This window comes from Alosa sapidissima, chromosome 4 (genome assembly GCF_018492685.1).
Source record: "Alosa sapidissima isolate fAloSap1 chromosome 4, fAloSap1.pri, whole genome shotgun sequence".
NCBI classification, from domain to species: domain Eukaryota; kingdom Metazoa; phylum Chordata; class Actinopteri; order Clupeiformes; family Clupeidae; genus Alosa; species Alosa sapidissima.
Window position 1 is genome coordinate 4,151,372 of NC_055960.1, and position 19,145 is coordinate 4,170,516.

General features: G+C 39.7%; 1 protein-coding gene across 3 annotated transcripts in view; it reads right to left on the minus strand.

The window, feature by feature from the left end:
* stab1 (stabilin 1) overlaps positions 1-19,145 on the minus strand; it is a 130,631-nt gene that overhangs the window by 85,090 nt on the left and 26,396 nt on the right. For all 3 annotated transcript variants that reach the window (XR_006031212.1, XM_042089264.1, XM_042089263.1), the window contains exons 9-22: positions 18,954-19,084; positions 18,648-18,763; positions 18,430-18,506; positions 18,214-18,336; positions 17,979-18,110; positions 17,746-17,817; positions 17,378-17,491; positions 17,189-17,242; positions 16,655-16,735; positions 16,412-16,570; positions 4,071-4,133; positions 3,863-3,958; positions 3,672-3,758; positions 3,412-3,523 (exon numbers count right to left, since the gene is read on the minus strand). Coding sequence is in view for 2 of the 3 variants with exons in the window: in XM_042089264.1 (XP_041945198.1) it covers positions 3,412-3,523; positions 3,672-3,758; positions 3,863-3,958; positions 4,071-4,133; positions 16,412-16,570; positions 16,655-16,735; positions 17,189-17,242; positions 17,378-17,491; positions 17,746-17,817; positions 17,979-18,110; positions 18,214-18,336; positions 18,430-18,506; positions 18,648-18,763; positions 18,954-19,084 (1,417 nt within the window). In the remaining variant the exon portion in view is untranslated. The remainder of the gene's footprint in view (positions 1-3,411; positions 3,524-3,671; positions 3,759-3,862; positions 3,959-4,070; positions 4,134-16,411; positions 16,571-16,654; positions 16,736-17,188; positions 17,243-17,377; positions 17,492-17,745; positions 17,818-17,978; positions 18,111-18,213; positions 18,337-18,429; positions 18,507-18,647; positions 18,764-18,953; positions 19,085-19,145) is intronic.

Sequence of the window (19,145 nt, forward strand, 5' to 3'; positions counted from 1 at the left end):
TCACAAAACAAATTAGTGAGGCTTATTCTTAAACTACACCCATACACACACCTTAACCCGGCTCATTTTAGTAGCCTTAAGTGGCTCAAAGTAGAGGATAGAGTAACGTATATAAAAATGTGTATGGTACATAGAAATTAAAAATAAAGTACCTACATATCTTTGTAATTATTTTTCTCGGGTAAATGCTGTTCACAGTTACTCAACAAGGGGTAGTACCACTGACTTTGTTCTATGTAGATTTAAAAGGTCCATGGGTAAGGGCTCTTTTCTGTGTTCAGCAGCCATCATATGGAATGGGTTACCAGTAGCATTAAAGTCAACAGACAATACTGATCATTTTAAGTCATCCCTAAAGAGCTGGCTGAGAAATAGACAGTAGTATGGTTATTAGAGTTACATGCACTGTATGTACTGAGCAGGAGACAGTAGTATGGTTATTAGAGTTACATGCACTGTACTGAGCAGTAGACAGTAGTATGGTTATTAGAGTTGCATGCACTGTATGTACTGTACTTCCTTCTCTGTTTTATGTTGTATGTCTGGGGATGTTTGGTCCTCTCTATGTTGCCTTGTTTTATTTTTGTTTTATTCCTCCACATACCACCAACATAATTACATTCATTTTAAGACATATGCCTTCACCATATGCCTACACCTGCAAACACTGACACACACCACCAAATGCACACTTTTTAAGGACCACAATGGAAATAAGCCCTGTGGCTTTATTGTGTTTATCCTTTTGACTGATAATTGTACAAAGTCGTTTTATTTATTTATTTATTTATTTATTCATATAAGCATCATCCTTTGTACAAAATACGTCATGTCAATAAAGATTTTCAATCAATCAATCAATCAATATCTCAATTCACTTCGATTATGTCAACTTAGCAACCGCCTTAGCAACCAACATAATTACCCTAGCAACCACCTTTTATAGCATAGCAACTGTCATAATTACCCTAGCAACCATCTTAAGTACCCTAGCAACTAACCTAGCAACCACATTTTATAGCATGCTTTCCACTATAATTACCCTAGCAACCATATCAATTACCCTAGCAACCAACCTAGCGACCACTTTTCCTAGCATAGTAACCACTCTAATTACCCTAGCAACACTCTAGCAACCATATTAAATACCTTAGCAACAACCTAGCAACCACTTTTTTATAGCATAGTAACCACTATAATCACCCTAGCAAAACCCCAGCAACCACTAGAATTACCCTAGCAACAACCTAGCGACCACGTCCATAATGACACCCTAGCAAGTACTTTAGCAACCAACATGATTACACTAGCAACCAACCTAGGAACCACTTTTTATAGCATAGTAAACAATATAATTACCCTAGCAACAGCCTAGCAACCACCTCAAGTACCCTAGCAACAACCTAGCAACCACTTGCATAATGCCACCCTAGCAAGCACTTCAGCAACCAACATGATTACACTAGCAACCAACCTAGGAACCACTTTTTATAGCATAGTAACCACTATTATAACCCTAGCAACACCCTAACAACCACCTCAAGTACCCTAGGAACAACCTAGCAACCACTTCCAAAATGTCAACCTAGCAACCAGCATGATTACCCTACCTAGCAACCACTTTTTGTAGCATAGTAACCACTGTAATTACCTTAGCAACACCCTAGCAATCACCTTAGGTACCCTAGCAACAACCTAGCAATCACCTTAGCAACCAACATGATAACCCTAGCAATCAACCTAGCATCCACTTTTTATAGCATAGTAACCACTATGTTTACCCTAGCAACACTTTAGCAATTACTTTAAACTGATTTTTGCGATTGATTGATTGACTGCGAAAAATCTGCCGTGGCCGCAGAGCTGTTGCTGACCTGCGAGCTGCCATGCCAACTGCAGACTAACGTTAATGGTGAAGAGCTGCAATCTCACAGAGCAACAAACGGTCGCTGTTAAAAGTCCACCGAATTGCGGATCTACACGATCGCCCAGTATTTTAGACTGTGCTTCCAGTGATCTCCAGACTGCAGTCTACAAGGCCTAACGTTAACGTTATCTCCAGACTGCCAGTGAATTCACCGGGTTGGTCAGTTGCTAAGGAACTTTGTTGGCATTGCATCGGTTGTGAAGACACAGCTCTGTGCGCAGTTTCAAGGATCATTATTGGACATTTTCAGCTGGTTTGGAAATTGGACTAATTTTAACATCACTTTTCCCCCTTTTTAAACATTTTCTTTTTTTTTACTTTTTATTTGTTTTGTTGTCTGTCTTGTATGTCTTGGTGTCATGGGTACGCTGGCGACTACGCCGCTCCGTCCGGCATTTTTTATTATTTGTTATTTTTTAAATGTATTTGTCATGTCTTGATGTCATGGGCACGCTGGCGACTACGCCGCTCCATCCGGCTTCTTTTGTCTTGTTGTTATGCGTCTTGTTTGTGGAGCGCTTTGGGTTGCACTATGTGCATGTTAAATGCGCTTAAAAAATAAAACTGACTTGACTTGACTTGACTTGATTTTCACCTGTATCAACTGCCAGCTGCTCAACCAGGACCCCACAAAGGTCCAATTAAACTGATTTGCACCTGTATCAATTGCCATCTGCTCAACTAGGCCAACTCTCTCTGCGTCTCTCTCCATTCTAAAAGGATATAAGGCACCTTCCATCCAACTTTCTCTCCATCCATCTTCTTCAAACCATTCACCCATCAACCCATTAAACTGTATATCAACATCCATTAAACTATCTACATTCAACTTTTAAATGATCTACTCACCAGGGATTTAAAAAACAACACTGGATTTTGACATCAACATGTCAATTTTGTGACTTTGACGCTTATCAAGATTCATTAAACTAGGTGTATCAACATCCAACAACAACAACACACACACCATCACCCCCCCCCCCACACACACACACACACACACACACATACCACAAACATACTGTAACACACAAACACACACATGAACATGCACGCACACACACGCTCACAAGCAAGCAAACACACACACACACACACACACACACACACAGAAGCACACATACATACAATACATACAAACACACTTACACATACATACAAACATACACATGAGTGTAAAAATTATATAAAATCAAGGGTGAAAGTTATGAAAACATTGGAATTAAACAAAAACAAATACATGTCTTAGTTTTGTGACCTAAATATTAGGTAGACAAAGTCTGAGCAAAATATGAAATGGTACAGCAACCATTTTCTTGGATTTTGTCTGATTTGACACACCCATATGCCTTATTTTTGCCAATATAAGTAAATTCTTTACAAAGGCCCTCAGAGACCAAATGACTTATGACAGCATTCACAGACCATAACATTAGCAAAAAAAATGTGTTACTACAGCATTTGTATATGTATCTGTGCCAAACCTTCATCACAATTTTCTCCATGTTTGTTGAGATCTGAGCAGATGTGGCAGGCTATCCCTGTGAAGCCTGGGGCACACTGGCAGCTGCCATTGCCTTGGATACCATCAAGGCACTATAAACATTTCAAGAAATTTGATGCAAAGAACAATATATTGTAAGTAGAGCTGATATATGGAACATGGCATAAAGAGCATTTTGAGTCACACAGGCAATTAAGAATATCAGTGTAGTGCAAATATTCTATTTGGAACTGTACTTACAATTCCTTTATCATAACAGGGACGAGTGAAGCCTCCAATACAAGGCTTGCAGTCTGGCCCATAGAATCCTTTACAGCACTCTGGTCTCTGGAAATCCAATACAAAACATAGGTTTTAAAGAATCAAAACATACTAGGCCAGACAGCACTACATTCTGGGAAGTATTGGAATTTCATATAATGACAACCCACCGTTTTGGTAACTTTACAATACTTGGCACATCCCATGATCTTGGTGGCAGAAAATGGAGGTACAGGGGAAGCTTCACAGCCCTTCAAATGTGCATCCTGTAGCAGTGGGAGGAATAACATGTGTCCACAAAATCTATGCAAACATCTTGGACCAAACTGACATGACTGCAATTACAAACTACAGATATTATAATTCTGTGCATCTTACCAGCTCTGTGCTGCCCGAAGGGCATTCAGTGCTGAAAAGATAACTACACCGCACACATGGACCCTGCAGAACAATAAAAAAAAAAAGTCTGATGTGATGTCTCATTTGAGAAACTCTTTGTAACAAATTAATTCTTATTTGGACAAAAGTGTAACCATAACCATAACCACATTTAATCTATAATACTGTAAAACTTCACATAAAAGCTGAGTCCCAAATAGATGCCTCTCTCTTTTACACGCCTGGTGTGGCTACAGGTTTGGAGAAATAAAGGCTGGTTCCAAATAATTCTTTGTGCATAGAAAAACGTGGTATTAGCGCTTTCTTTGTACATACAGCCCTGAGTGTTGGCCTTTGCTAGCTTCTTTAAACTTTGCAAAATCAGCTGGGTGATGTGGTTTCAAGTGCAACACGCAAGTGCATTTGACCGGCATAAAATCGGCATCTCTCAGACTGACCAGGCGGTCGCCGGTCATGGCCAATCACGTGAAAATCAGCCAATTCTGATCACCAGCTGATCAATCGGTACATCTGTATATTACTGTCTTATACTATTTATACTTGCCCCCCTGTCTATAGTGTGTATATCACATTGCGCTTTTTTGCACTTCTGGTTAGACGCATACTGCATTTCGTTGTCTCTGAACTTGCACTCTGCACAATGACAAAGTTGAATCTAATCTAATCTGGGCAGCCTACAGAGACCGGAGTTTTTTTTACAGTGTACTGATGGAATGGGCATCTCATATTTTGAAATGAATTAATCGTGATTAAAAAAATATTCTAGTCTAAAGCTTCTTAAAGGGCATTTTAAATACAAAATAAATCACCAAATTAATGAATAACCACAAAGGTTGTATTTGTAATGCAACTGTTTAATAGCATCATAAACTACACACAGAACTATGTAGTTTGGTTTCACAGTGAAGCCATTTGTGTGTAATTCAGTGCAGTCACGGCGAAATTACAGCAGTCATTTGCAAATTGTCTTTTACATAGAGTTGTGCTTTTTTGGGTACAGTGGGCATCGCTTTCAAATGGCCACTTCAGTGCTGCGTGAAGCTTTAGTACCACTTTCAGCCACTGTGCGTCGCTCTGCCACTGTACATCGCTCTGCCTGCCGCCCCTTCTGAAAAAGCTCGATTTAGGCTACTTGGGTATGGCTTAAGGCTTGACTACACGGTGGTAACTAGGGTTGGGTATCGTTTGGGTTTTATCCGATACCGGTGCTAAATCGATACTTTTAAAACGGTGCCGGTGCCGAAACGGTGCCTGAACCGGTACTTTGTTTTTAAAATGTTTTAAATTAAAATAGTCTAAAGCATGAATTGCTTTTTTTATTGATAAGACAAATTTGAACATGAAATTGAACTGTTATATTTACTATCAATATCTCATTGCTCCTACGAATAATACATTTAAATGTTAAAACAGCTTGCCACGCATGCACACACAATGGTAAGCTCTGCTTTCAAGTTTACCCAGTGTAGGCGGTTTGCCATAAGGTATGTTAAAACCGCTTGCCATAGAACTGCCAGGTCATGGACAACGGCATTTGCAAGCAAGATAATCTAACAGGGACTCTACTTTCCAGTTAATTCAGTGTGTTCCCAAATGCTTCAAGAAATGTCATGTCTTAACCCATAACACGCAATAGTTTTTAACATGTTAGGCTACATGTCGGTGTTGAAGTGTTTAGATTCCCAGCGCTAGCCTAGTAGGCATTTTAACAGCAACTATGCGCTAAAACCAGTCAGCTGAGTTTAATTAGCGATAACGTAGGCTACTGGAGATGGTTTCGTAGCCTCTTTGACAGCTCAATGACATCAGGTATGTAACCTTCATATTTATGTTTTTGCCAGCTAACTTTTAACATGATCTTCATATTCATTGTGATGCTATATGGGCCTCATGCACATGAAAGATTAATATCATGCCATCATGTTGTTTATAACACACCGTGAAATAAAGTTTTCACCTTACAACTTTGCTGATAACATTTCAAATAAATGCCAGTTAGCACATTAGCAAGGATATTGTGTAACATATAGGCTACTGTTGATGTTGTTTCATAGCCTTTTGCTTGTAGTTAGGCCCACTGCTAGATTTTGACAGGAGCTCGCAATATCGCTTTAAAGTAAGCTACCTGGGCTCACGCAAGCTGTCAAACACTGTCTACTTGTGTGTGGTGCACCCCTCTGGTTTATACATCCAGTGTTTATGTTAGCTAACTGTATCTGAATGTGTTGCTATCAGAGCAAGACATTAGAGATGGCGCATGACATGCAGTGATGCCTCGTATAAAAAAAAACAAAAAAAACGCTATTTAAGCACCGAAATGAGGCACCGAAATCCACGTTGTTATTCGATGCAGTTACTACCGTTTGCGTCGGCACCGGTGCCATATTAGAACCGTGTTTCGGTGCCCAACCCTAGTGGTAACGGAAATCGAAATTTGTTGTCTACATTATTGTCAGTGTTGGGTTAACGCAACTACGCAAATCAAAACAGTGGTGTGATAATTGAGCCAGTAGAGAAATAACTGTTCAGAATTAATCTGTAGCCTTGGGCAGGCTTCTGCGACGTTTTTAACAGGCTACGCTAAAGAGGCTTAGACAACTATGACCCACGTTTTGGTTTCGTAAATTAATTTGCCCTACTTCTTGACTGCAATGTAGTCAATTGAATGCTTGACATGTCATTTTTATTTTTCTGTACAATAAACAAATACATCTGCTTTATGCCGCAGAATTACATTCATATTTGGAACTTACATAGTCCAATGCATCGTTACACTACGTTAGTGTTTCCCAAAACCATAGTAGCAACGAACGTTCGCAACCACTATCGTAAAGTTGTGTAGTTACAACTACACCTCTCGACCTGTGGTAGAATGCTAGTAGAAGCATAGTTCCAGGGATCTTCATGTCAAAGACGTCACTGGCGCCAGTTATTTGTTTGCAAATTAATATTATAATTATATTAATAATTATAAATATATTTAGGTTTCTAATTGATATTTACACTTCTAACCACCATACATCCATATTTTAAAATGCCCAAGGCAGAAAATACATAAATTAAAAGTCAATTTGCAGCCATGTGCACGTAAGTAAAAGTCACACACCTGCAGATAATAATAAGGTGGTGCACACTTTTTGACGAGTCAGCTGAGAATATGTAGCCTTTGATTTTCATGGAGGGGGGGGTCCTTGTTAGTTTACGCAAACCAAGCCAAGAAGGCTGATTCTGATTTTGATGATATGATCTGCACAAAAGATAAACTTAGGTAAACAACGATGTCAATATTGTTGTCAAAATCTTAACCCAGATTCGAACTCTTGGACAGGGGACTGGTAACTGCTGTGCAACGGCGGCTGTCATCTGCCGGACTTAACGCAATGCGCCACAGAAGTATGTGCAGGTGTCCGTTCATGTTACTAAACGTCATTAACCACCTTAGTCCAAACTACTGAAGTTTGGAAACTATCATGGTCCAAACTTACAGTACTATGTACAGTAAGTACGACAGTTTTGGGAAACAGTCGTAACTTACATGTTGGTTAGTTGAACGATGCATCCTGTTAGTAAAAAGCTAACCTCCGTAGTTGTACGGGAAACGCACCCCAGATCAGCTTGTAGGCCATTAGCAATCTGTTTATTTTATTTTATGAAGCCTACACAGTAGATCACATGCCACATTCTCACTTTCAATAGACAGATGCAATAGCCATTGGTCAAGTATTGAGTATAAAGCAATTAAGATAGTATGAAGTACTTTTTGTATAGGGTAATACATACTTGTACATCTATTGGCCCGTGGGGAGATCACATGCCAGTTGCCTCTCCCTTCAGTGCTATGACTCGTTCGGCTGTGAGCTTGTCTCGCCAAAAAAAAAAAAACTATTGCAGATATCAATGCGTCTTTGTTCATGGGTTTGGCCTTACAGCAGAGGCTTAGACAACTATGACCCACGTTTTGGTTTCGTAATTTGCCCTACTTATTGACTGCAATGTAGTCAATTGACTGCTTGACAGGTTATTTTTATTTTTCTGTACAATAAACAAATACATCTGCTTTATGCCGCAGAATTAGGCACTTGGCCAGCCTATAGAACGGGCACATTTTGGAGAGAATAGAGAATGTACGCACGCAAGAATCTGTAGGCTATTTGTGGCTGGTTACCAGCAAACAATGTTTAATGCAGTGTTTCTCAAACTTTTATAGACCAAGGACCACTTAACCATTAGAAAAACCTCACGGACCACCTAGCTAATAGACACAATAGGCCTACTCACTGAACCACCTTGCTTATTGTCTTTGCACCTTGCTTATTGTGTCAGAGGATTCATATGATTTAAATTGGCATAGCTTACATAGGCAGTGTTGCAGAACTGTTTGGATTTACATACAAGTTGGTTCAATATTGCAACTCATCTATATTATTTTTTACAACGTCTGCTCGCGGACCACTTGGGATAGCTTGCGGACCACCAGTGGTCCACGGACCACACTTTGAGAAACGCTGGTTTAATGCATTAACTCAAGACGTCAAACATTTTCTAAACAATACAAACAGAAAGGATGCAGCAGGCAGCAAATGTAGAAGAAATGTAGAAGAGTCATTTCCAGTGGAAGAACAAAATGCTGAATGAAGCCCAAAGATATGAAGGCATATCTGGCATATATCTGGCATATATCTGGCAAGTAGCGGGGGGGGGTAGGAGGATTACTGTTAGCGCAGGATTTATATAAAATTCTTCAACAGAAGGCCTGCCTCGAATGCAGGCTTGCCCAAAAAAATCCTTTTGCGCAGCCTACAGTAAGTAGGTCTTAGTGAGTTAGGAGTCTTCTTTTCAGCTGTCTCAGAGGTGGAAAGTTGCGTTCGTTGGGGGCAGGGCCGGATTAACAATTCATAGACCCTTGGGAACAAATGTCTGTTAAAGGGATTTAAAAAAAAATAAAAAAATCAGTAACAGTTGCTTGTTTTAGACCAACCAGAGGAAAAAAAAAATATGGAATCACTCAATTCCAAGGCAAAAACTATGGAATCATGAAAAACAAACTGACAAAAGAACACTTCAACGCACCACTAGTACTTTGTTGCACCACCTCTGGCTTTTATGACAGATTGCAGTCTCTGAGGCATGGACTTAATGAGTGACAAACAGTACTCTTCATCAATCTGGCTCCAACTTTCTCTTTTTTTTTCAGTTTTTGCTCTATGACAAGATGCATTATCATCTTGAAAAAGTATGTCATCATCCCCAAACATCCTTTCAATTGATGGGTTAAGAAAAGTGTCCAAAATGTCAATATAAACTTGTGCATTTATTGAAGATGTAACAATCGCCATCTCCCCAATGCCTTTACCTGACATGCAGCCCCATATCATCAATGACTGAGGAAATTTGCATATTTTCTTCAGGCAGTTGTCATAAATCTCATTGGAACGGCACCAAACAAAAGTTCCAGCATCATCACCTTGCCCAATGCAGATACGCGATTCATCACTGAATATGACTTTCATCCAGTTATCCACAGTCCAGGGTTGCTTTTCCTTAGCCCACTGTAACCTTGTTTTTTTATGTTTAGGTGTTAATGATGGTTTTCATTTAGCTTTTCTGTATGTAAATCCCATTTTCTTAGGCGATTTCTCCCAGTTCGGTCACCAACATCTTTTGCAACATTGTGTGATGATTTGCCCTCTTTAAGGAGTTTGATGATCCTCTCCTTTGTTTCAATTGACATCTCTCATGTTGGAGCCATGATGCATGTCAGTCCACTTGGTGCAACAGCTCTCCAAGGTGTGATTGCTCCTTTTTAACTCCAGATTAACTGGTGATCTAATCTGGTGATCACCAGATCTAATCTGGTGCTGGTGGGAAAGGAAATTGACAGGGTGATTCCATAATTTCTTCCTTGGAATTGAGTGATTCCATATTTTTTTCCCTCTGCTTGGTCTAAAAAAAAACAACTGTTATGGACTAACTCATTTTTTTTCTTGATTTCCTTTAATGTTTCCTAAAGCCAGAAAGTTGCCATTTGAAATGAACTTAGTTTTGTGTCATGTCTGTGATCTGGCTTTTTTCTAAAAAATTAAACAACTTAATGAACATCCTCCAAGACTGGTGATTCCATAATTTATGCCAGGGGTTGTACAACAACTGGTTACCTTGGGCTGCTACAGTCGTCAGTGCACTGTGCACAGTAGGCCTATGCTACTCTTTGTGGTTGATCAACTAAAAATAAAAGATGTATTTGGTGATGTTATTGTAGGCCTAGTAGACCTAAATTCTGAGAAATTAAATGGTACGAGAAACAATCTACATAGCGCACCAGACCGCGATGTTTTCAAGGGTTGAATGAAGGGAGTTTGCAAAAATTAGTGTCAATAAACATTCTTAATTTTTGAATGTCTTTGTCAGGGAACATCTGACTTTTAAAAACCATAGGCCTGGTAGTCGCTCAGACAAGGAGTTATAAGATAAAGGCAATACCATTTGTGTCACCTAATGCAGTTCAGTGAATTAGCAAGATACAGTGGGTCCCCGTTAAGTTTGGACGGGTTCCTTCATGAATCACGCACCCCATTTTCTCAGCAGAAATGGCACAAACTGCAGTTGACACAAACAACCACAAGGTGTCACTTGGGTGCCACTACTATTTTTGATGCGACTGACTTACTGCTTCCATGACGCAGCGGGGGCACGGGAACTTAAATTGATCACGGTAGTTTAAGCTTACACTTGACAAAACATTCTAATATGAAAATGTAGATGCAATTGTTGTAAAATGGTGCAGATCCTTTAAGAAAGCACCGTGTGCAGGGATGGAGAGAGAGAAAGCGAGAGGGGATAGGCCTATGTGTGTTAGAACTTAGCGTGTGGAAAAAGTACGTGCTGTTGAGACTGGAGCGAGTCATATTCAAAATAATGCAAAAAAAAAGCAATTATCCTCATTCATTGCAACCAAAGCATGCCTGCTTGCCGACGTTCAAACGAAAAATATATCAAAGCACCTTTTGCGTTTGAATGTAGCACGAAAAAATGTTTAAACAGCTGGACAAATGATTTAGCTAATTGATTATATAACCTGTACACCAGCAATTGTTGAACATTTACCTGTACAAGTACATTGACAGTAGCCCAGCCTAACAGCATGTTGTAGGCCTACTGTAGAAATTTCACTTAAATTGCAACCGCAACATGCCTGCTTGCCAACGTTCAAACGACAACGAAAAAGATAATAAAACAACAAGAGGGTTGAGTCTGAATGACACTGAGTTTTTGTAGTTAAGAAATATTTTCGTATAAAAAAATGGTCATTCTTCAATCTCCTTCACTGACGCCTATGGAAAAGGCTTAACGTCCCAAAACAACGATCAATGATCATCAAATTTCTCTCTCACATTGCTCCTCATAACCATCTATAAAAAAGTGTTTTTTCTTTTCTTTTTGAGCACATCCGAATCCCAGGACATAACACACTGGACCTTATAATAGGCTCGAGATATAATTCCAAAGGGGGCAGATAGGGGCCACTGCACTTAAAACTTAAAAAGATGAAGCTTTCCGAACTTTGAAATTGCGATCAGTGACTGGCATCGGGTGAACGAAGCTTTTCGAAGTTGAACAGGCTATTAAAAGATTTGCGCACCTCCATGTCACAGGAGAGACTGGGCTCTCCCTTCTATGAAAAAGACGTTAGGCTACCTGCAAACTGACCTATGATTTCATTGCTGAGTTTGCGGCAAAGCAAGAAAATGTTTTTTTTCCTGAGTCAGGATATGGCGAGTCAGTGTCATTTATTTGTCCAATGTTAGCCTATATATACAGACCAGTACATCTTATCAATAGTTTGAATGTCGTGTGTGTTTCTGCTCATTGACAAATACCGTTCAGCACAATGATTCATGCCCAATTAATTCCCCCTGTTAAAGTGTTCGCCTTTGTTACACTATTTGGTTTCGTGATGTAGCCTGTGATAAACACCATATGGCCAAATATGTGACTCAGCTAATGTTATAGGCTATACAATTGAATTTCCCCTCTTAAAGGCAAGCTGGTGTAGCTTATTAGACTAGGCTACTATTAAAATACACCGACGGTAGCCTTGGCTATGTGTAAAGTAAGCTATCGCATGATTTTATGCACGTAAGTGAAAAGGGCCTTGCATCTGTCAAGTTCGCACAGGGCCTCGCATCCCCTTGCGACGGCCCTGCAGCTCCTCCTAAAGACAGCGAGGAAAAAGTTAAAATACGCGATAAACCCGGGAAAAGTTGACAGGTTTGTTTCGGTCCCGGTGATTATTTGTGAAATTGTGCAAACGACAGCCTTTTCAAGGCATTTCAAGGAAGGAGTCGTAGCATGCAAGCTCCCAAATTGACCCAGTAGCCTAAGGCATCAATAAATTGTTGGGACTGGGGAGGGTCATGCGTTTTTTCTCAATCACTTTGGAGGGTCATAGAACAAATTCTTGCTGGCGAGGGAGGGTCACGTCTTTTTTGACTAACGCTCCCAAAACTCCTCCGGTAGCCCCTTAATTAAATAAATAACGAACAGTCCCTAATTGATTAATAGCCTAGGCCTACACCAGCAATTGTTGAGCATTGACCTGTACAGGACATTGACAGTAGCCCAGCCTAACAAGCAAATGTTGCAAAATATATCAAAAGACGCAATTAATCAGAAATAAATAATGTAATCTGCATCGCTTTATTTAACAAACTGCAAGCAACAAGAGCATTGAGTTCGCTGTAAGGCCAAACCCAAGAGCAAAGCCTATCTGTTAAGGCAGTCGATAGGCTATATAACGAGCTGTGTGCCTGGAAAGACGATAGATGACGGCTCTGGTCATCCCATACCCTCCCCCCACTTCCTGTAGCCTACCATTATGAAGGCCTGTAGCCTAAAACGACTCGTTGCCGTTTTGTGACATTAAGCTTTTTCACGTTAAGCCCCCCTCCCCCATCCCCTTCTTTCACAAGCAGTGGGGGAGCGCGGGGCACAAAGTAACACTTTTTGGTAGACAAAGGAGGGTTCTCCGCGCTTCTGTCGTTTGACCACAATCCGTTGCAACCAGGCCAGGACAGATATTTTAGAGAGGAGAGACGCCGGTGCAGCTCAGATGTCTTCTTAATTTTCTTTATTCTTCAGTAAAAGGTGCAGAACATTAATAAACTTTGACTAACATTTCGATGTATCGATGTTTTTGACTAACGAACATCGAAACGTTAGTCAAAGTTTATTAATGTTATGCACCTTTTACTGAAGAATAAAGAAAATTAAGAAGACATCTGAGCTGCACCGGCGTCTCTCCTTCTCTCTAACACTTTTTGGCTTTGGCTAAATATTTCTAAAATCATTTGAGTTTCACTAGTCACATGTTTTAACAAGCAACACTTGTTATTGAACTAATGACAGACGTGTGTCGAAAATCGACTTTATTTTCCATACGGAGAAATAACATATGCAGAGTCTAACCAAGGTCAATCTTGCCAAAAAAACCCTCAAACCTGAAAACACATGAGGCAAAAGTGCAAAACATCACAAAACTAACTAAACTAACACGCGCATATTTTTGTATTGCAATCATTGTAGCCTACAGTTGTAACAGCGCGTAACAGTCGTTTTACTCCCCGGATGCGCTCATTATAAAGAACGTTTAACGTGTCCCAAAAACATCTATCAATTAATCACCAAACGTCTTATAAACAAGTATTGCCAGGAGCAACACCTTGCAAAAAATGATAACAATAGGCCTAGGCCTTTATATGGCTCTGCTCCTGCCTAGATTCGAACTCAGAACTACCTGAAAGTTGCAGACCTGTTCTGGAAATACGTGCATTAACCCACTCGACCGTCAGACAACGACAACGCTATCTGCTTCGAGTAGGCCTATTGGGTAGGACTGTAGCCTACACTGGTTGCTGTGGCACAGTCTTGAGTGACCGAATTCGTTTTTCTTTGTCATATGAATGCTGTCATTTTGTTAACATTACTGTTAAGGAGATGCTGTAGGCAAAGTCTATATTTCAACCTCGTTAGTGTAGTAAAAAAAAAATCAGAACTATTCACAAGGTTTCTGGGCAGCATATTTATGTTCTGTAAGCAAGCGAACTTCTCATGACTGCCGACAAAGTAGCCTACTGCCAGCTGACGAAGCTCTCATTTTAAAACATTACTGAGAGACAGACACTGTACAATCAAGAAATCTTGCCACTGAATCCAAAACTATGTTTAACATTATGTACAAGGCTTAGGCTACAGTGGACTAGCATGTTGCAGGGGCTGCTAAAAACACAGAGAAACGCACTGAAAACTCGGCCAATCTTGCTGTCGAATGCGCCGTCTGGTTCGACCGTGGAACTCCACAGCGGACTATGCTGCCCCCAAGCGGCTGCAGTTGTACTTACATTTCACCATTCACCATGATCGTGAATGAAGTGTCAATTTTTAACTGGGACCCACTGTACCATCAGAAGGCAACAATCATAAAGCACAGTGCACTCCCCTGCGCATAAAGCTGTCTGCGTGTTGTAGGCTAGATTTGCGTGAGTTCTTTCTATCTGCTTGACTTTTGTGAGTTGCGACCACCTAGGCTATGTTATAGACGTTCTATGAGGTACCAGTGTTTAGCTGTGTCACAAAACAATAAGTTTTGTCAGACTACTTTTAAAATGATATTCAGGGCTATATACATTTTAAACATTCGGGGCTGAAGACCCGACAAAGCCTTGCGTTAATTCTTCAGGTGGGAAGTGTCAGGAATTTTCATACGAGAGACGCTCTCATTGGTGGTTAGTATATGAAGTAGGGAATTGACAGCAACATATTCAATCACATTATGAGAGATGCTGAATTTAACATAAACTGCGATGTTTGATTTTAAATGAATGTAAATTTAGCCGGGACTGTAAGCTGGCACACGTGGGTGCTCGATGTTTTCAGTGGGTGCCCGAGAGACGGAGCATCCACGGTATCGGCGCCTATGACAAGCGTATCTCGCGGTTACATCCATTACAAACAAACATGCAATGTGAACGTCTGGGATTGGGGAGAGCACTAAATGCTCTTCTGAATAAGCACGAAGTCAAGCCTTTAAGTGAAAAACACTCTTTAATAATCAAAGAAATAAACGCTAATGAAGTAAACTTCTGACCATCAAAAATAGTTTATCGCCTGTAACTCCGTGATAACAGGACGTAACAGGAAGGCATTTGGCTGAGCAACGGAGGTTGATATGCTCTATATTTTGTCCAAATTATGTCTGTCTATCATCGTTGCACTCGGAGAAAACCAGAATGTTTAATTTGTCCTGCGTTTCTTCTACGGCTGCAAACGGGATTCACTCGCTGTTAACCAAATATTTCTTTATTAGGGCAGGGCAGGCATATTTCTGGCTATTAAATTATTTCTAAACCAGTCTGCTAAAGTCTGTAGTGAAGTCTGTGTAGGGTTTCCCAGCTCCATTTCTTTTTACGAGACACCCTGCTCACTTGAGACCTCTGCCGGTTGTTGCAGCGTCGTTGCAGCGTCACTGGAAAAATACAAATTAAATTTGCGTGATCCCGCGTGCGGACCGCGAGGGAAGCTGGCCAAGTTGAAGCACTGCCCATTGTATATGCGTTTTGACAAACCGATTGCATATTCACTTGTAACTATATTAAACTAAGATATTCAGTGAATTTTGACAAGACACTTTTGAAAATATCCTTACAATTTTGGACATATGATGAGAGGGAGAGACAGAGACAGTTTTGCGGCTTCCGTTACATGATGTGAGCGCCCCACAAAGAAAGTAGGTAAACAAAATGTGTAATTGCGTTAATATTTTGTGTTATGTATTTTAAAATGAATTGCGCCGATTAACATGTTAATTTTGACAGCCCTAGTATTTTGTTAATATTCTGGTGTATTTTTATACCTTTTTTCAAATAATTTTACTCATGAATAATTCACACACACATAATTAACAATAATTCACATACAAAATCAAAAAAAGCCTATATTTTGAGGTATACAGACATTATTATAGCTCCTATTGTGGATCTACATAGATGTGTTGATAAAAAATAATGTAAACAAATGTATATAATATACTCTGTGTGTGTGTGTGTGTGTGTGTGTGTGTGTGTGTGTGTGTGTGTGTGACCATCACCTTCTTTCAAAAAGCTCAGCCTACATAAAATTGGGAGATAGGGATACTTGTTTGGAGGTTATCTACCAATTTCTATGTGGGCTCAGCATATTGAAAGAAGGTGGGGGTGAACTCAAACAATGGCCAGATGTACTTCAAACATTGCTTACAATAGCTTTATTAATTGTCAAACACTCACTTGAATGATCTTGCTTTCATTGACATCACATCTATGTGGCAATATAGGGACAATGGAGGATGGGACAAGGACCCCATCAATGAGATGGATAACACCATTGGATGCAATAATATCCTTTGTCTCAAGGGGTGCTCCTTTTTCACCTAACAAAATTCTTCCCTGTAAGACAAAACAGAGTTGATGGGAGAGCACAAATATATCTAAATACCAGAATACTGCAGTGATGAAGTGTCTCTCACATACATCATTGGTGATTTTGATGTTGATTACTTGCTTGGCCATGGTATTAATAGCAGACATACTTGCCAGTTGGTCTACTGTAAGCTGTAGAACAAATGCAGGACAAAATAAGAGCACAGCATAACCAAACAAGCACACAGCACAAAAGCATGGACAGTCTGACAGTCAAGGTGGTTCAGCTAAATCAGTCAGACTTCAATTTAGAGGTAGGAGATGTTCAACAGTGGCCGATTAACAACCAGTCTTTTCATACTTACAAATTTAACAGTAATACTACATGATACCTACAAAACTCTATGCATTTTTACATATACAGCATGTTAGAACAAAATTAAATATATACATGCAGTAGGATGTTGATATAACTACCGTATTTTCCGGACTATAAGTCACACTTTTTTTCATCGTTTGGCTGGTCCTGCGACTCAGGTGCAACATATATATATTTATATGTTTTTTTCCTCTTCATGACACATTTTTTGACTGGTGCGACTTATACTCCGGAAAATACGGTACATAGATTAAATAAGACATTACCGCTGCCTCTGAGAACATGTGGTGCTTTAGAAGTTCTTGCAGCTTGTGTCTGGCCTTCAGGATATGTCCGTTTTTTTGTTGAATATTTTTAACATAAAGCAAGGGAAAAAGAGTAATTACCCCATTGCAAATCTTTTAAAACAGGATAAAGGATAAATACTATGGAAATAAAGAAGCCTAGGTACTCACATCGCTTAGCATGTATAAGACACTGCCATCCCTGAATCTGTCGATTGCATTATTGGTGGGAACAAACACTGTTAATGGTCCAGGACCTCTTAGGGGCATGGATGCGCCACAATTCTAGCAAGGGCATATACATTCTTGTAAATCCCAAAGGCATAGATATATTTCAATCTTATGCATTTATTTACAAACAAACAAACCAAAGCAAAGGCCCTTCTTTTCACAATCCTGCTATACATAGGAGTGCAGTTATCCATTTGAAACATGGATGACTGCTTTTGATTTATTCAATCGCTTATCTTTAATCAATTTCCAATGACTGTTTTGATCTTGAAAAAAATAACACTTTACCATTTTTTTAGTTTACTTACGTCAAGTAGAGATACAAATCGATTAAATTTAGTGTCTTCTGCAAGGATGTCTCCAATAGTCTGGCTGGCCAACTGTAAACATGAAACATCAAGGGATACAACACAACAGAAAATGTGGACATTTTAACAAATGTGACAACATTTCAAAAACAGGTATCATTATCCAGTTTATTCAGTCATAGGAATGGGTGATTATGACATTCATAAAATCAAGCTTTTTTCACTAAATATACCTGGGTGTTTGAAGCATCAGATGGAAGATTTGTGATGGGCTTGTCAATTATATGAATTATTCCATTAGATGCAACAATATTACTTTCCTTTATTGTAAACAATGTGTCTGGGTCCCTCATGAAGATAAATGTCTGTAGTTAAGTTGAGGGAAAGGTCAAATCAGATACATCAGGATGATCCTTCACAGATTTCACTGAATTCCATGACAAAATTACAATATTTAAGTAGAAGTACCTTGTCAGTTTTGAACCTGATTGTCTCTCCACTATATGTCCATATGTCATTGCCCTTAAGCTCATCGGAGAGATGCTGGCCCAATATAAGGTGGTGTTTGCACAGGGAGGACTCAGACACTCCCTAGATACCGAACGTATATTCAAAACAAAAGTATTGACAAAACATAGTATATGACTGCAGCAAATATGTTACTGGTTAGGCCACTTTACTCACTGGTAATGAAAAACGCAGAAAAGGGACGAGAGCTGTAAATGGCCCCCGCTGGCTCACGCTTAGTTCACATCCTTTCCCTGAGAGCAGAGAGAAGAATTCATTTTTTACATTTAGTCACTGTCCAGAAGAACCTTTTGTGTTTATTTATGGATTAGATTTATGGAGTGGTGCAATTGTTATAAATCTGAAATCTGTAAACCAAAATGACAATATCCTACTAAATAAATGGATGGCACCAGTCAAGTCCCCAGCATGGTTCAATTCCACAATCCTCTCCATGATTGTACCAAAACAACGATATCCATCACCAACTTGCTGAGCACTGCATATGCACCTGTAGAGAAAGCATTTGCTCAACATTAATCAACGAAGGATCGCAGATTAATTGTTATGGTAATCTCTCTCAAGATTTGAGTTTGATTTAATGCAATGCATGATAAGACATATTCTTAACACTAATAGACAGCAAGAATTACTTCATTGGTCCATCCTTCAACCTTGCACACTACAATACCACTACCAACCTGGGAATCCCATCCTGTCCAGTCTGACACAGAGAACTAATATGACAGGTGCTGTCAGTACAGGCAGACTTCATAACACAGCCAGTAGAAGGGTTAGAGCTCTCCATTCCATTCAAGCAAGAACATACAACCTGTAGAGTAAAAAGCACATCCAGAGCTTTAGTTATTGGGTTGGTGAAATCATATTTTGAA